We start from the raw sequence: 18,338 nt of genomic DNA on the forward strand, positions 1-18,338 counted from the left end.
TATAGGTTTAGGTTTGTCCAAACTGACTAAGTACGTGCTTATTTAACTTTATCTTTTAAACATGCAAAGGGTTACGATATTTATCTCAAAATGATTGCTTTTAAGATATACCTGCCCAGAATGGTTGGAATTTTAGAAGTTAAGTCCAAGAGTTTAGCCCAAATCAATGGATTTGCATGCATTCTGTTCCCCTGAAAACATTTGCAATTTTCTCTTTCTAACCCACCCGCAAAACCCATGCTACACAACGCACCGAGAGCACGTGCTGTTTCCTTTCTACATCGCTTTATTTAACAAACTGCCGGCCCAGTTCCACTCACAGCGAACCGGTCACCTTGCGCTTACGCATCGCCTCCTCCCACTCGGCCAGCTGCTGCTCGCCCGTCTTCGGTGCGGCCGGGTAGTAGTGGGCGGGCGGCGTCCCCTCCTCCAGCCGGACAAAGTAGTGGCAGTGCTTGTACTCGACCTCGCCGGTCCGGCCGCGCGCGTGCCGCCGCATGCCCTTGAAGACGCGCCCCTTGCCGCAGAACGATTCCGCCACCCACAGGTTCGTCCGGTACTCGACGTTGTGCCGCTTGACCGCCAGCTCGACCGCCTCGAGGATGGCCTCCTTCACGTAGCTCGCGCCCTTCTTGTCGACAAAGGACAGCTGCCGGACGGCCTCGTCCACCGTCATGCCGCGCACGAACGACGCGACGTACCACATCTTCTTCGGGCTGTACTTGATGTTCGTCTTCTGGTGGCAGACGTAGGCCGGCCGGGCCGGCTCGTCCGGCTGCTGGGGCGGATAGATGACCTTGTTGTACTGGAGCCAGCGCTGCGGGCCGGCATTGTGGCCGTTCCAGTTTTTCGCGAGCGGGCCGCCGGCCGTGTGCAGGCTGGCCGCCGCCGGGAGGAGCCGCACCGCCGATGCCAGGCCGGCGGGCTGTGTGAGGACGAGCCGCTTCAGTGCGGTTGCCAGATAGGTGGCCATGGTGGTGTGTTTCGTAACTAGCTGTGAGATGGGCGGGAGGTGCCCGCCGGGAGGATACGAACGGGGAACGTCCGGTTGATCGTGATTTAGTTCCTTTTTTTTCTGTTTTTCTTTCACTTTCTTCCCTCGGCCGGTGGGGAATATGGAAAACTGCACCGCGCTGTGTTATGTATACAGTGTGACATGAAACGTCAGGCACAGTCGAGTCCGCATCAAACTGCGACGAGCTCGATCGAGCAGTTCGAGCAGTGGTGCTCGTGCAGTGTGGCCAGATTTTTGTGGTGGTTTTCGGTAGGAGCGCCAACATTTTATCGCTAGTTTTCGGTAGGAATTTCAATTTGTATTACCACTACGTCCAATTTCATCGCATCTCATGAAGTACAGACACGGGTCCTAGTTGTCAGTGTTGAACTTCTGGTTCTGGTCACTAGTGATATCCATATTTCATATGGAGTGTACTGCATTAAATCATTTGGGGAATGACTTTTCTCATGACTTTTCGTTCAATAAAACCTGTGATTTAAATTCAATAAAACCTGTGATTTTCGATAGGATGCATGAATAATCTGTAGAATTATAAGGGTGATCTGTGAATCGGTAGGCGTATTAAAAATGGGTAAGAATTCAGATAAATCAGTATTTATGGTCACTCTGCTCGTGCAGTACAAAAACAGTTGCAGTAAAGGCCCCATTATAGCCATATTATACTAGGTAGTTGGAATTTGAATTCTTCTGTCAAGATTGATGCCAGCGAGTGATTTGACTTGACAATTCTACCCGCTAGTGTAGTAACGCGCAGCGAATCAGAAATGAGATTTGTGACAATTATTATTAAAAAGCCACCCAAGTGCCACAAACCCATTAAACGAACACTCATTCCCTGTGTACTGTTGTATGGTTTCGCATTAAAGGTATGCATCGCTAGAACCAGAACGGCGATTGTTTAAATACTAAACTTCAGTGTAAAGCACCAGCACTGAAGCAAGTGAGAGTTGAGTAACGCACGTTGGTGTCGATACCCACGCATCTGACCATACGACCATTCATATAGATTTTTGCTCACATTGTTTGAAGGGTATATAGGCAATGATTAGATGAAGTTAGGCGGAACACTTTGCAAGAAAAGGATAGCTATATAATGATTAGTTAGGCAGCGGTAATCACTGATTCGGGCATGCGTGCGTTTTCTGAAAATGTATGGAATTTGACACCAGCAGCGGGTGACAGCCCGCAACAGCATGCGTCAGAATCAAACAATTTTGATTTTTCCGCACGCACGCCTGCACGCCCGCAGAAGCGATTGCCGTTGCCTTATAGAACGCCACCTATTGAGTAAAACAGTAAGCTATGCAATTTTCATTTTTTATGGATAATTGATGATTGATTTTCCAGTCGCTTAAGCTTAATCCGTGGTGCTTGAGGAATTAGTTTTTCATTCTTTTTGGAAACAGTTTTAATTGATTTTTGTGTCGAACTATTTCTATGTTATTTTCTACTTGTAAGGCCTAGAAGAAAAAACACGTAATACTCCATAAATTGCTTCTTAAAAGACTTTGTTTAGCAGACGGTAAACGACTGGCGCATTTTAAAATTAGTTTAAAATAGGGTGGAGCATTCAGCTGGTGGAATAGTCAGCCAGTGGAGATTTTCCTGTATTCATAGCTTTCACCTTCCTTTTGTACTGTTGTTTGGTTTCGCATTGAAGTGACGCATCGCTAGAGCTAGAACAGCAATACGATTGTTTAAATACTAAACTCCAATGTGAAGCTTCCATTACAAAGGCAAGCTAGAATTGAATCATGCTCGATATAATGGATATAATATTGTGCGTTGGAATTGAAGGAAGAATACAAAATAGGAGGTCTAGCAGTTTCTCGTTTATGGCAAGGCAGTAAGCGATTCATTTTAGAGATGGTGGCAGTGTTTAACGTATTTTAATACGTGGACATCTTTGGCGCTCATTTTGTTCCAGCTGTTACATCGTTTTGGGGATGGTAATATTATCGTTAATATATTGGTAAATGAGGGTAATTTTTTTTTACCGCTTGCTCATGGCTAGATAAAACCGTTCCTCGGGAAAACTGCGAAGAAAGCCGCATAAGCACAAACCGTGGTGAAAATGTACCAGCATATTGTCGAGCGGCTTTCGAGCAGTTCAAAAACATTGGCAGCACTGCCTACGTCATCGCAGCCGCACTCGTGAGTGCTCCACAATGGCGAGAGACAGAAAGAGAGAGAGAGAGAGAGATAGAGAGAGAGAGACAAGCGAGAGCAAGCGAGAAGCACAATACACCCTTTCGGGAGAGGGAGAGCGATTTTCCTGAGGGTTGTTTTTTTGTTGGAAAATGGGCAAAACAGAAAAGAGAAGAAGTAAGAAATCAAAGTTTCCCTCACACACACACACACACACACACACACACAAGCGGGAACGAAAGGGAAGGAATGAAAGTGAAACAGAGCAGCGAGAGCGCAACGTTTTCCTGCGAGCGTGCCTTCTGGAATAGTGCTAGAAAATACGCTCAAACACACACACACACACTCATAGTGCGATTTTCCGTCTTTCGTCGATCCAGGGGTGAATTTTCCGCTCTTCCGTAGAGCGTGGCGCGCTATACACACAGACACACACACACACACACACACACACACACACACGGGCAGTATTTTTGTTCCGCTCTTCTCTCCCGACTGGGCAGGCCAGCGGATCAGGACGAGCGGACAGAGCGTAGTGCGCGCCAGGGGAAAGGGGCAGTGGGGCAGTTTGGAGAAGGTAGGAAGAGATGGGGGAAAAATACTCGGAAAAGTCGAGCACACACATTGCTACGTTTTCGCGGTGGTTCGACTAAATGCTGCAGCAGCAGCAGCAGCAGCAGCAGCAGTGGCAGTAAATTCGTATCGTTCGTGCGTTCGTGCCGCGCCGTGCAAACGCAGCAGTAGCAGCAGCCCAAAAACAAGCTGTTTGTGACAAGCCCAAGAGGGAGGGGGAGGGAAAATCGGTCGGTGGAAAAGCGTTGCTGAAGCAGCAGGCGCCGTTTTGCGGGCGTCCGATGGTGGTGCGTCCGGTGGCCGCGGTGCCGTAGCGAAGACGTAGCGGACCCAACGTGGGCAGGTTCGAGATTTTGCGCTGCGCGCTCTGTGTGTGTGTGTGTGGTGACCTGCGGCGCGCCACGGGGGGTAAAACCACGCCAAGCAGCGCGGGGAGGTAATTATTGGGCGGCCAGGGAGAGTCGCCCAAGCCCACGTCAGGCCTGGGCTGGAGGGGCCCGCTGCTCGGGTGGACAATTTGGTGCGGAAAAGCACTGGAACGCTCCTGGAGCGCGTGTGTCCGTCTCTATGTGTGTATGTGTGTGGAAATCAACCAATTTTCCCACAATCCAGTTCATTCTTGGTTAAAAGAATATTCTGCAAACAAAAAAAAACTGATTTAGCTCAGCGAACAGCGGTGAAAAATTGTGGAAATTTGTGGCCCACCGAGAAAAGTGGGCAGGAAAATTCTTCGACAAAAACGCATTTACACACACACACACACACACACACACACACACACACACACACACGCAGAGGCAGTGCTATGTGATCACACGCGCGCGCATACACCCGCAACACAAACCATCCGATGGGTGGGAAAGGGGATTGTGCGGGGGGGGGGTGTGCAACGGGCGGGGAGGGGGAAAACGGATGCTTGTTTTGCCGTGGTGTGTAGACCTATGCCAGTGGCAAAGCTGGAAGGTCCTTGCCATGGTGCGCACAATGATGCGTGTATAGCTGTGTTTGTGTGTATGTGTGTGTGTGTGTAGGCTCCTTTTCACACGCAGTTTTGTTGTCCGCTACCAGTGTGCACCTGTGTGTGTGTGTGTGTGTCCTTTCCGGGTGTTGTAGATCCTTGGCTGGAAGGAGGAGCTTTTCTTTTTTCCTTCAATTTGTTTTGGGAAAATTGCACTCCACCTCTAACCCCGTCTCTCCTCTCTCCCTCTCTCTTCTGAAATAAATCACCACCAGCACTACAGTAACGATTCGCCCACTGTGCTCGAAATTATAGGAAAAAAGTGTTTTAAAGGGGGCTCACTCCAAAAAAAAAGGAACCAGCTGAAGGACGGGAAAATCAGCGTTTTCCTCCGCGTTAGACACAGTTTAGAGCGAGTTTTGCCATATCGTGTGTGTGTGTTCGTGTGAGTGTGTGTTTGTGTGTCGGCCATCAACCCTCTGGGGCAGCAGGAGCCGCCCGGAAGCCATCCGCCAATCAAGCCCCAAAACGCCAACCAAACGCAAATAGAGCCACCAATCAGAGCAAAACAGAAGGTGACCAGCTTTCGGCCGGCCAGCAACGGACGTGACCAGCCGGGGAGCCGCTGGTTGCCTTCCCTTCGCCCTCGGCCACCGTACCCCGCGTGGTAAGTGAAAGGGTTGCCCGTCGATAATTACCTAACCCGCTTACACGGTCGGTCGGTTAGTGTCATTTCGCGTAAACAAACGCGATTTTCGCTCGGGCTTGGTGCTGGAAAGGGGAAACCGAGTACCATGCAAGCGGTGTGAAGGGAAGCCCCCACACCTTCCCCATTCTGTATGGCACCTTTGGCCGCCGGCCAGCCGTGCGTACGTGGTTTTTTGGACCATTTAATGTCTCCCCGACGGAACGCACAAATATAGAACAGCACGCACAGAGCACGCAGCTGTAAACACGTTAGCGCCACACATTACAGGGCTTTCCAGGGGTTCTCATAGCAGTGGGACACTTCCTTGACTCTTTCTTATGGGAAGTGAATTAGATTTGATGGAAATTGGACTCTACGGCACCCTTTTGGGACGGGCTCGTTGGAAATTCCTATTGGATTTGTCCAACAAGGATGCTATAGAGTCCAATTCCTATTACATTAATTTAATTTCAAGCTATGAGCTATGAGAACTCCTGGAAAACCCTGTAGGATACGCAAGCTGAATGTGTCACCACGCGAACTGCACTTTGCATTCTGTTTTGTTGTGCACTGCCTTCTCTCTCTGTGTGTGTGTTTTATAATATAAACTATTTAAAATAACTCATTTGTTTTTCTCTTCACCTTTCCTGATGAACCCGTTTGCTTCCAGGGAAAGGGGAAAAGGAGAAGTGAGAACGATACTCCCTGGTTTCTTCAATCCCCCCCCCCCCCTCTCTGTCTGCCCAGGCGCCCGGCGCCCCAAACGTAGCCCACGTGCCGCAGCGAGGACGCAACCGGTCGACGCGCGCCGTCAGCTCCAGCCGCCCGACGATGGACGCGACGGTCGATGGGCGGGTGCCGCCGGACGATCCGGCCCGGACGGCCACCAGCGCGCCGCCCAACTGTCCCCACAGACCGCAGGAGCCGCATCACCCCCAGCCGCACCAACAGCAGTGGAATTTGACGACGGACAACGCACACGCCAGCCTCCCCGGTGCCATCCAGCGAAAGTCGCGCAGCAACGATCGCAGCAAAGAGCGGGCAGAACCCGGCGCCACCCTCGAGCCGGCCGACCATTACGGGGACGATGGCGGAGGGCCCCGGGGCAGGGGCTCCAGCGATAAGGTAAACGAAGATGAGGCCCCCCCGGGCAGGCAGGTGGCAGGCCGTTGGGAGGGAAGGGGTTCTACCGAATTTGGATCACAGGCACCAGCAGAGTATTTATAGAAACCTCCAAACCGCTGCCCCGACCGCTTAAGCTGCGGTTAGAGGTAGCGGGACAAGTCACGGGCAGTGCTGCAAAATGTCATGAGCATCACGAGATTATTCACCAACAAAAACAATGAATATATCCGTGGTAGCTTGATGCTCATTGCTGATACTTAATGAAAGTGTGTACATGCCAACAACTGCCAAACCAACTGACTGAAACGAAGCTCAAATCAGCTCACGTACACAACTGAGATGATCAGAGGTGAGACTCAAACGGTTGGTGGATCAATCACATGTTTGGTGACATTTTGTTCAGCACCCAACTCTTGGTCACTCACTTGGTCACGGCATTTTCTGTCGGTTCTTCACGACATCCTAGGAATATACTTAGCGTGTGGCCCCAAGCATCTACATGAGCATATTTTCTCGCTCTGCCTAGTCTGTCTGTTTTATGGGGTCAAACAAAGCCGAAAAATTATGCTAATTTTGTTTCTTGGAGCTACTGGCACGCATCACATATCTCCCATGAGTATCGCGATGATCACCGACTGAAAATGTCACGACCAAGTGACTGACCAAGAGTTGGTCACATACAATGTCACCAAGCATGTGATGGTCGCACCAACTGTTTGAGTATCACCTCTGATCGTCATCGTAGAGTTCGTGACGCTGACATTATTTTGTTTCAGCCGGAATTTGTCATGACTATTTCAGTGACATTTTGCAGAAGTGATCACAGTAAAAAAAGTTATGGCATAGTGACTGACCAAGCGATGGTCGCAAAAATGTCACGAAGCATGCATTGGCTACACCAATCTTTTTGAGTATCACATCGTATTATCACAATTGAGTACGTGACACTGATATGGATTTTGGATCTGTTAGATTTGTTTGTGTCATTGACAGTGACATTTTGCAGCACTGGTCATGGGTGTAATTTTGAGCAAGCCTTTAAATGTGACAGCTTATGCTAGATATGATATGTCTTTTTTTCGGGGTGATCTAACGAACGATAAAATTATTAATTTAACTCGTTTGATGTATGTCCGCAATTTTTCCATTTTCATACGATAATTCACGGACAATGACAGTGAAGGTATTTTTATTTACTCCAAATTGGTCTGTATTTATGAAAAAGTCCATCAACAGAGCTGTGATACTTCAAACAGTCGTTGCCGCTAAATTCTGGTTCTAATTCACTTATTGTTGTCTCTAAGGCACGAATTATTGCCTGTAAGGCATCCATTTTTGTCTCTAGGGCATCCATTTTTGAGTGTAAATCAATTGTTTTGCTTACGAAATTTAACCTTATGTCTAAAACAGTGAGTTCAACACATATTCAATATAAGTCAATTAGTTTATAATGTTAATTGCTGTAATTAAAACTACAGCAATTGATTTGCCAAGTTTTAGAGTTTTAATGGAATGAAAAAAAAACAGATTGCATGAATTTTGAGGTGTTAACGATGTCTTGAGAATTTCTGAAATCTCATTAGATTATCACAAACCACAATCAAATCACACGGTGTATGTGGTGATTTTGTAATGTAAAACTACAGTTGTCATAAATCTACGCAAATATTGCTACGTACTATCAAAACTTGATGGCTTCAAGGCACGTATCGACCGCAATAGGGGCCCGATCAACAAAAGAAGCGTTACTAAGCGCTACATCTCAAATGACAACAAAAACGCCTTGGAGGTTTTTCAGTGTGTGTGTGTAGGTTAGACAGTCGCCTATAATGATCCTGGACCTACTGTCTCCACACAACTTTCTATAAAGAAAACAATAATAATAACGCAATATCCAAAACGTCATTTTCACTTCCACCTCTAATCGTACCTTTACCCGTGGGAAGGGAGCTCTGTTTGGAAGTTCGCAAAAAATCGCCCTGGTAGAATGCTGTGCGATCGACCTTGGGCTCGGGATCGCTCGCTTCACTGTTAGTTTGTTTTTAATACTAGCACACCTTCTTTCCCTTCCCTAAGACCCTGCAAAAATAACGCTGTTATTTTGTTTTGTCGGGTACGTCTCGGTAGAAAAATCGTGTAGAATATAAAAAACCACACTTCCGGGATGCTTTAAAGTTGGTTGCGTACGCTACTATAATCTCTCTCTCTCACTCTCTTTCTGTTTCACTCTGTTTATTTGCTTACGTGATGCGTCCATTGGTGGCGTCGGTAGCTTGTGGTGCACCTCATCATTGGCTTCCGTGATATCTGCGTGTTTACACTAGTGCTACCGCTCGGTACCTTGTTCGTATGTTTCGTCTCCGCTTATGTCTTCCAGCCAGAGGAAATTCACGAGACGCACTGTCGGGTATGAAGTTACTTTAGAACTAATTGATGTTATTCCTAGCTGAAGGTGTAGTGGTGTGAGCGGTAGTGACTGTTATACTGTCCAACAGTCTCTCACGCCATTAACCAAAAATAGATACATGCATGCGATATGAGTAGACTGATATCAAGAATTGGGCTGGCAATAAGCTAGTTCACTAAACGACTGTTACTTCCCCGATACCGTCCCAGGTGTACAACATCATACCGTCAATCAGTGCCATCACTGGCGTTAGCCCACAGCGGTACCTGTGGCGTGTGTCGATCGCACTCCACATCGGGCCGCGCTTCATCATTGCCTTCGTCTACCGGAACTGGTACCGTGCCATGGCTGCCGGACTGAACGATCCCGCCGTAAGTATCTGCTTGTAAGAGGTAGAGTCCTCTGTCCATTTCACACACTCTCTATCTCTATCTATCTATCTGTATGTGTGCCTTGCCAACAGCGTGTGTCGAAAGCCTGCAGGATGATAAACATCGTCTACTGGCTGAACTTGGTCGAGATCAGTGCACTCTGCGGCGTCACCTACATCTCCAACAAGGAAAACTATCGTAAGTAGCGCTCGTAACGGTCGGCGTAGAACGCCACTGTCCACAACACCGATGCTTACTGACCTGCTACTACCCTCACAGCACTGCACGAGAAGGTGTTCATCATCTTCATGACAACCTCGCTGTCCTACATGCTGGCGACGCTGAAGCTGCTCAAGATCCTGCAGCCGGACGGGCCGCAAACACCGAACGAGGAGTCGTCGCTGCGCTACAAGCAAGCCTTCTTTGCCCTCTCGATCGCGAGCACGGTCGGGTTGATACTGTTTTTCCTGAAGCATCGCTTCCTGTGCCAGGATCTCGGTACGGTGGATGAACTGCGTGCCACCAGCACTAGTGGCGGGAGCTCGGTATCGAAACTACCCGAATCTGATTCCGAGTTAAGAATCAATTCTGGAGCTGAGTTCCGATTCCGTGTTCGGAATGAATTCCGGAGCCGATTTCTATTTTGGAATCGATTCTGATTCTGGAATCGATTCCAAATCTTGAATTGATTTCAATTCTGAAGAGGATTCCGGATTCGATACCAGAGCCGATTCTGGAGCCTGGTTTGAAGTTGATTCCGGAAGCGAATTAGAGTTGATTCTGGAGTCGATTTCAGAGCCGATTCCAGAACTGATTCCGAATTCGACTCCAACTCCAAAATCTGAGTTGGTTCTGAAATCAGAATAGGTTTCAGAATCGGAATCGCTCCGGAATTGGAATTGGTTCCGTAATCAGAAACAATTCTGGAATTGAAATTAGCGAAATCAGTGCAGAAACCTCCATGAAAATGAATAGGATACATTACGGCTATCAATACAGTCGAAGCGGTATAGGACCCAAACGCCTATTCTCATGGAGATTCCGGAACCGAATCCGACTCCAGAGACACTTCTGATTTCGGAGCCAATTCCAGTGTTGATTTTGATTGCGATTCCGGGGCCGATTTCGATTCTGTGGAGCATTCCGACGAAAACTTAATTTTCCAGCACTAATCACTCTCCCCTTCTCTCCCTGCATCATTCACCCGGTGCAGCATTCAGCTGGTTCGCACTGTGCGAGTACATCGTCGCGTCCGCCAACATGGGCTTTCACTGCACCACGATGCTGGACTTCCCGACCGAGCACTTTCTGATTGCCAAAAACGCGAAGCAGTACAAGAAGCAGCAAACGTCGCTCGGCTGGAAGGTGGACTGAGCGGGGTCACGGGCGCGAACCCAGACCGCACCCGATCGAGCGTAAAGTCGGACGCCGGGTCGGCACGTGTACACAAAACCCTTCTACTACTGCAACTACTATTACCACTATTACTACCACACACACCCACAGACAAACACCCTCACGCACTTTCACAGTGATTGTAGTGACTTTTACGTGTTTCGTTAGGTTTGTTTTCTTTCCTCTGCTTTCGTTTCATTTTGTTGTTGTTTCCCGATTGTTATGGCGGCCGGTTTGCTGGGCGGGCCCGAACGTACGAACGGCGTCAGCCATTTTGAACATTTAAATGTGTGTTTCCCTTGATCCTCGCCCACAAGCACGGGCACGATCCGTCGTGTGGGGCACTTTTGCACACAAGCGGCGAGCTGCGTGCGTAACGCCGCTACCGTAACGCTGTAGCTATTGTAACGCAATGCAGCAGCAATAGCTGAGCAGGTCGTTGAACGAGTGCGCTGTCACGTGGGATCGTCCTTATCCACCTGGCCTTTTAGTGCAAATGCAAAGGCGCAAGGTGTCTCGATCTAATAATATAACATAAATTTATATATTTGTATACATACAACTATATATATATAGACCACGCTCCTCCCACTACCACAAACCATGCATGCGTATATGTATATGTATATAAAAATATATATACTGTTGTTTTGTTTATTATTATAACGATGTATCTTGTGACGAGAAAATGAGTAACAGACATACTCACACATGCAGTAAAAAAGGTTAATAAGTAACAAAAACACACCACACCACACGCATGATTATTATTTGGACACCTTCATCCGGTCCCACAGCACGTGTTGATGCGATATGTAGATGTAAATATACATGTGCACATATACACATGTTAGTTTGCAGGTTAAATTAAACGATTCATACCACTTTATAGAGAGAAACAGGTAGACAAAAATGCAAACTTGGCCAGACGAAGTGAAAAGGATCGAGATAACAAAGAATTCAATAGAAAAGAGAGAGAGAGAGAGAGAGAGAGAGAGAGAGAGAGAGAAAGAGAGCGAAAGATTTAACGACCCTCTTATTTTCTTTTACGCCATCCACCAGCTAGAAACTAGGGTCGTCAACTAGACACCCTCTATATAGTGCCATGTTTGCGAGGAACGTTAGTCGTTTACTCCATTGTTCCGCGACAAATCACAAAAATTTACACACACACACACACACACACACACACATGCGCTCGTACATATACACACACTAGTAGATAATATGCAAAAAAAAGCATAAGTTCCGACTCTCCAACTCTTCCGAACTCTCATACGTACAGCCGAGGTTGCATAGCAGTGTAAGAAAACTCACGCCTACATACTTTAACACACACAAACACACACATACACACACAAACACATATCAATTAAATCGGCGCAAGAACTCGAAAGGAAGAGGCTCGAAAAACTGCAAAACAAACAAAAATTGAAAAAAAAAACAAAAAGCCATTTATCGCTAGGCATACCTAGCTAAAGCAAGCACGCAAAGAAGCAAAGATAAAGTGGAAGAATAAAAAAAACTGAATGAGAAGTGCAACAAACAAAACAAAAAAAAACAGGAAAAAAACAAACAATCGAAAAAAATAAACAAATCTTCTGCAAGCAGGACACACTAAAACTCTTAATCGATACGTAAATGCAACGCACAATTCGTAGGTAGCAGGCAGCTTCTCGGAAAAGTCGAACGGTCGATCAAACCTAACGCCGCTCTAGATGTTGTGCCCGCGGCTGCTTAAAGCTGTGTGCAAAACACAAAAACATAACAAAATCATTAAAAAAAAAAACAAAAAAAAACAGAAAAAATATATACTATATACACAGACACACTAGCATAACCGAGTAGATAAATGAAAATGTCCTTCTTTTTTTTTTTTGAAAGCCTCCCGAGTGACGTTGACGTATACCGAGTTTTAACCATTTCGCTCTTCCCTTTGACAACACAAAAAACCCTAAAACAAAAGAAGAAAATGATGAAATGAACCCACCGTGGTCACGTGGAACTCTTTCACTCCTTCAGCTGGTCAATCTGCAAAAAAAAAAACAAATAAATTAGCTGGAAAAGAGTGTCGCTTCCTTCCCATCCTATCCTATCTCCCACCTGTTGCACTTGCGTCGGAATGGTTTTGTTGTAGAGGAGCCTGTTCATCGTCATTTTCATCTAATTTTCCTACTCCTCTTTCTCTCTATCACTCTCTCTCTCTCTCTCTCTCTCTCTCTCGCTCTCCTTATTCCTGACTACCTATGAGTGTGGGCGTGTGTGTGTGTGTGATTGTAAAGGATATTAGTGTATGCAAGAGACGTGCATTCCCACTCCTGCAAATTTTGTGTTTTTTATTATCTTTTTTGTTATCCCGTCGCAACGTTTGGGCGCAATCAAGGGCAACGAGAGTTAGTATAATGTGTGCGTCATGTTTGTTTGCGATTAATGTCAGTGCTTGCATGTACTAAACCTCTTGTCTTGCACAGTTGCGAGCCACTAATAGAGCATTAAACAAAAAAAAGGAAAATAATGCCAACAAACATCACAACACAAGAGGGATAGCGACAAATGGAGAAACGTGAATCGAAATTATACAAAAACACAAACAAACGGTTACCTGTTAGCTACTGTAAGTAAACAATACCGCAAACACAAACACACACACACACACACACACACACACACACACACACACACACACACACACACACACACACACATGCATACATACATACATTGTCACATGCTGACAGCAGGGCAGGAGTAGTAAAGTAAATCTAACAAAAAAACAAATTAACAAAATAAAACAAAAACCAAACTCAACGAGCGATGCAAAGCGATCAGATCGGTAGAAAATTTATCAGAAAATGAGTAGAAAAATTATGGCTAAATAAATAAATGAATAAATAAATTAATGAATAAATAATGCTACACAAAAGTATACAATCGCTCTAAAGGTACCGGTAAACAGTAAGAGAAATAAAAAGAAAATAGCAAGTTCAAACCGACAAAAAAAAAGAGAAGAAGAAACAAGTAAGTAACAAACCTAGCAAAACCATTACACACACAGCAAACGGCAACACAGCACATGAGACAAGAAGAGAAAACAAAACTCACAAAAACAGTTCACTCACTCACATACACACGTATAGTTTGTTCATAGGTAGTCAGAGTGAGCAGCCGCGTTTCGGGAACTTTTTCTTATTATGCCCACATTCGTTACAATCCCTACACACGCAGCTTCCACTTATACACAAAAATACACAAGAAAGGAAGGAAAACGTGTGTGTGTGTGTGTGTGTGTGTAAAAATATAAAAGAAAAAACGCTAAAACTTAAAAGTTACCATTTCACACTCGCTCTCACCCGCACACAGACGAATCATGTAAAAAAGAATATAAGTGCGATAAAAAAGGGGAAATAGACCGTTGTGTTAAAGCATGTTGCCGCAATTCAGGCGCCCTACCGCAGAGTGCAGACAGCCTGAACATTGTGTCGAACTATTATCGCAACCAATTCAGAAAGGCTGGGCAATGGAAACGGGAAGGGGAAGTAAAAATAGAGACAAATAGAGAAGGCTATAGATTGACCACCTTGAAATTCTGTTAGTGAGCAGGCCGTGGCTGTGTGGAGCCGCTTCAAAGGTGCCGAAGGGTGTGGTACCAACATTTTCGCTGCCCTATCTTAACCAAGTGGAAGGTATTTTTCCAGTTTTCCTCGAAACAAATCACATCCCTTCCCTATCCTCCTACATCCCACTCACTCCTGCACACTCACACACACGTGAATACACGCATACACAAAATCAAATTTATTAATAATAGCATAAGCAAGGGTGTTGCAAGTGGAAGTAAAGAGAGAGAAAGAGAGATAGATAGAGAGAGAGAAAGAGAGAAAAAGAGAGTCAGAGAGAAGTGGGGCGTATGTCGCTAATGGCTAAACATTGCGTGAATGTGGTTCGCTGTAACAGAGCAATTAAGAAACACATGAGAAAGAAAGAAGCAGTAAGATAACAAGAGAGGAAGAGTGCGAGATGCAAACACTAATTAGCAAATGAAGAAGAAGAAAAAAAACGAAAAAAATAAGAAAGAAAGGAAGCAGAGAAAGAACAAAACACAAAACCCACACCAGCAAAGCAAAATGGTGAAACGAAGTATATAAAGTATAGCAAAATATGTTAAACTCGCGGAGCCAGAACAGAACAGTGGAAAGCAACAGTGGTAGAAACAGCTAATGCTACAGATAAAATAGCGAATACATTGAGAAGAAGAAGAAGAAGAAGAAGAACAAGAATAAGGAGAAGAAAAAGGAAAAAAGGAGAAGAAGTAGTAGAAGAAGAAGAAAAAGAAGAAGAAGAAGAAGAAGAAGAAAAAGAAGAAAAAGAAGAAGAAGAAGAAGAAGAAGAAGAAGAAGAAAAGAAGAAAAAGAAGAAAAAGAAGAAAAGAAGAAGGAAAATAAAAATAAAGTAAGAAAGTAAGAAATAGAAACACGGAACCAAACACAAGACGGTCACGATGGTGGTAGGAAAAACATGACAAAAAAACACACACACACAAAGAAACACGCCATAGTGGCAGCAGCAGCAGCAGCAAAAAAAAAACAACAACACAAATAAGAGTCCGATGAAGGAAGCCTGAAGCCATTCAGGCTTCGAAATTAATTGCGGAAAAATATATATATATAAAAGGAAGAAGAAAAAACAAAACGAAACGTAACACACACACACACACACACACACCGACAGCGGGTGGAGAATAGTGCGAAAACAAAATAAAGACCTAAAATAAAATGCGTACGCGTTTGTTCTATTTTATTTCTATGTTTCGGGTTTGTTTGTAAAATTTTGTAAAAAACATTCTTCACGATCCGAAATCGATCGCGCTGTGATCGCGGTGAGCAGTCAAAATTTTTCCCCCATTTTTCTTTCCAACGAGCGTCCTCGTGGCAGCCGTGAAATGCCGTAGAAGTAAGTACACTTGCTTTGGTGCTTACTGTGCTGTCCGCTCGCCTCGCCGGAAGTGGCACTCATCGGCAAATACAAATTAAATGTAGCAAAAGAAGAAAACATAATACTCGACTTGATTTAAAAAAATAACGGAGGGATGCTAACACTGAGCTCGAGCTGTTAAGGGTGGTAGTGGGGAGAGTGGGGGGCAAAATGAACACTTCACGGTCGCTCACGCCGCGGATGGAGCCGCCCGGTCGGCGAGCTCACAGGCGCCGCTGCGTGCACTTTTCCCGAACGAGAGTGGGCCGAGCGCCACACGCACACACTCGCGCTAGCGGTGAGTGCCGGGCAGTGTGAGTGACGCGTAGCACCCGGTCCCGGCTCTCGGCTCAGCGGCCCAACAGGAGCCGGTGGCGCCCGCATCATTCATTCGTTCGCACGCTAGCAGACGGAGCTAAACGCGGCCACCGGCAAACCGTAACGAAGCGTTCGCCCAACCGTCCTTACACCCGTGGGGTCTTGCCCGAGGCACGGGCACACACGGCACTGTACGCCATCAGCGTCGTCGTTCAGCGCGCGCCCCGTTCTGTGAGTCGTGTCTGTCTGCCGCGTATGGACTGGTGTGACCAGACAGCGAACTTTTCGTGCTTCAGCAATCAAAAACATTCGTGCGTGTGTGTGAGAGAGAGAGTGTGTAACAGTGTTTTCCCATACTTGAGTGATCCTCGCTAAGGATATTATTGTGCATCAGAAACGAACCTCAATTAAACGATCAAATTTGAAACTCCATTAAAAGAGCACGCGAACCAAACACGTGCTCCAGTGCCAATCGCAAAGGTGGTGTGAAATAAAAAGAAAATAAAAACAACCAATTGATAGTGTGATAGCTTATCGTGTACAAGGGTGTACTAAAGCACTGCGCAAAAAAAAAAAAACAACAACACACCAGCCGAAACAAATCAAAGATCAATCGAGTGAGGGAGCAAAAAAAGGGAAAGAAACAACCCAAAAAACAAGCCAATTTTTGTGCCGTACCTTTTCGGCATCTCGTCTTGTCCTGTCCTGCCCTAGTCCAGCACGCGATAAAGATCAGTCGCCACCTTCGCCTGCGTTTGCGTGTTATCGAACTCCCCCGCACAAACGGTGCCACAACCGCGTGCCGGACCGCGCGGGCCCTATCGTTCAGTTCGGTTCTATCGGTTGGCCGCGATCGTACCGCGGCCCTGTGTGTGAGTGCGTGCGTGTGATTAGGGGTATTTTTGGTTGGGTTTGCTTTTGTTCCAACTGTGACTAAACGTGTGTGTGTGTTTTTATGTGCGAGTGAAAGAGTGCGAGCGGCCGGAAAAGCCGAAGCTCCCACCACCGATAAAGGGTCAACAATCAACAATCTGCTTCGCTGCAATCAAAAACTGAAATCATCATCCCGTGCTGTGCGCAAGTGAAGCGAAAACACACAAAAAGAAACCCCCCCCCCCTCCCACTGACCCCTCCCCCCATCTCCATCCCACCTGCCCGCACCCTGTCCCACCGGCCCGGATCAGGATAGTGACGCCGTTTCCGCCACCGACCACTTTCGCGAGTGGCGTGCCGGAAGCCAGCCCACGGCCGCCAAGATTGACAAAGGAAACTTTAACTTTTTGAACCCGCTCGCTTACCCGACGGCGGCCAGCGCGGCAGCGGCAGCAGCGGCAGCGGCGGCAGCGGCAGCGGCGGCGGCAGGGAACGGCCCAACCGGTACAGCAGCGGCAGCAGCACCGGCGACGACCGGAGCAGGAGGAGGAGGAGGAGCAGTCGGTGGTGGTGTTGGTGGTGCCGGCCCCGCCGGTAGTAGCGTTGGTGGACCGGCCAGCACCGGTACGGCGGCAGCGGCAGCGGCGGCAGCGGCGGCGGCAGCGGCAGCAGCGGCGGCGGCCGCAGTAAGCGGCAGCAACAGCCACCACCACCACCATCATCCGCACGGGCCGCACCATCCCCATCCGCACCACGTGCCGCATCCGCACCATCACCACCACCATCACCATCATCACCTGCCGGCGGCCCACCCGCACCACCACCATCCGCACTTTGGGCCGCTCGGGGGCGGGGTGGACACGGCCGGCGCGGGCATCGGTGGCCCGGGAGGGATCGGCATCGGCGGGAGCGCGCTCGGCGCCGGCGGTACAGCCTCGGCAGGCGGACTAGGCGGAGCAGGCGGAGGAATAGGAGGAGGGGGAGGAGGAGGGGGAGGAGGAGTAGGAGGAGGAGGAGGAGCAGGAGGAGGAGGAGCGGTGGGTGGCATAGGCGGCGTGGGTGGACTGGGCGGCGGCGGTGGAGGAGTGGCCGGTGGCGGCATACCCGGCCTCAGGATGGACTGTGACTATTCGAAGCTGTTCTACGCTAAACGTAAGTAACGCCTCAGTAACGCCCCGGCGGGATACCTTTTTAATGGGTTTGTATGGGCCCGGTTCGCTTCACTTTATTGTTTATTATTTTGGTTCAGCTTTGGTCACACTTTCTCGAGGTTTTTTTTTTGCTACTTTCTTTATGGGACACAATTATAAGTACAGTGAAATCGCAGATGTAGTCGCTTCTAGATTAATTGTTGTTAATATTTTGACGGTCCCGTCATATTCCATACATTGTATGTCTCTTCAAGATGAATGTCTTCCTAAGGCGTAATATTCTCTCAGTTGAATGTACGATGTGGAAGCCTAAATTCGCTAAGATGATCTTTTCAATTACAG

At 47.2% G+C, this 18,338-nt stretch overlaps 3 protein-coding genes across 11 annotated transcripts in view; 2 read left to right on the top strand and 1 right to left on the bottom strand.

Moving 5' to 3' along the window:
• Positions 1 to 263: 263 nt before the first annotated feature.
• Positions 264 to 1,165, bottom strand: LOC121597447 (39S ribosomal protein L22, mitochondrial). The gene has a single exon (XM_041923216.1). It carries the CDS (start codon positions 971 to 973, stop codon positions 317 to 319), a length of 657 nt encoding a protein of 218 aa, XP_041779150.1. The 5' UTR covers positions 974 to 1,165; the 3' UTR covers positions 264 to 316.
• Positions 1,166 to 3,463: 2,298 nt separating this feature from the next.
• On the top strand, positions 3,464 to 13,973 carry LOC121594093 (post-GPI attachment to proteins factor 2-like). Of its 9 annotated transcripts, none has more exons than XM_041917114.1 (8): positions 3,464 to 3,548; positions 4,973 to 5,364; positions 6,056 to 6,510; positions 8,783 to 8,917; positions 9,127 to 9,288; positions 9,381 to 9,486; positions 9,568 to 9,786; positions 10,502 to 13,973. In XM_041917114.1, exons 3-8 carry the CDS (start codon positions 6,217 to 6,219, stop codon positions 10,660 to 10,662), a joined length of 1,077 nt encoding a protein of 358 aa, XP_041773048.1. In that variant the 5' UTR covers positions 3,464 to 3,548; positions 4,973 to 5,364; positions 6,056 to 6,216; the 3' UTR covers positions 10,663 to 13,973. The 9 variants fall into 9 exon arrangements, with proteins under 9 accessions (XP_041773048.1, XP_041773037.1, XP_041772984.1 ...); XM_041917103.1 differs by lacking the exon at positions 3,464 to 3,548 and adding an exon at positions 3,589 to 3,743; XM_041917050.1 differs by lacking the exon at positions 3,464 to 3,548 and adding an exon at positions 3,766 to 4,175.
• Positions 13,974 to 17,352: 3,379 nt separating this feature from the next.
• The window catches only part of LOC121594019 (protein scalloped), a 103,941-nt gene continuing 102,955 nt past the window's right edge, over positions 17,353 to 18,338 (top strand). The window contains exon 1 of the mRNA XM_041916992.1: positions 17,353 to 17,997. Within this exon, the coding sequence (XP_041772926.1) occupies positions 17,961 to 17,997 (37 nt within the window). The 5' untranslated portion in view covers positions 17,353 to 17,960. The remainder of the gene's footprint in view (positions 17,998 to 18,338) is intronic.

This window comes from Anopheles merus, chromosome X (assembly GCF_017562075.2).
Source record: "Anopheles merus strain MAF chromosome X, AmerM5.1, whole genome shotgun sequence".
NCBI lineage: Eukaryota > Metazoa > Arthropoda > Insecta > Diptera > Culicidae > Anopheles > Anopheles merus.

Coding starts and splice junctions, on each gene's coding strand:
- LOC121597447 (XM_041923216.1), bottom strand. CDS start 973: ATGGCCACCTATCTGGCAACCGCACTGAAGCGGCTCGTCCTCACACAG.
- LOC121594093 (XM_041917114.1), top strand. CDS start 6,217: ATGGACGCGACGGTCGATGGGCGGGTGCCGCCGGACGATCCGGCCCGG. Junction 9,487..9,567: donor CTCCAACAAGGAAAACTATC/GTAAGTAGCGCT, acceptor CTACCCTCACAG/CACTGCACGAGAAGGTGTTC. Junction 9,787..10,501: donor CTTCCTGTGCCAGGATCTCG/GTACGGTGGATG, acceptor CACCCGGTGCAG/CATTCAGCTGGTTCGCACTG.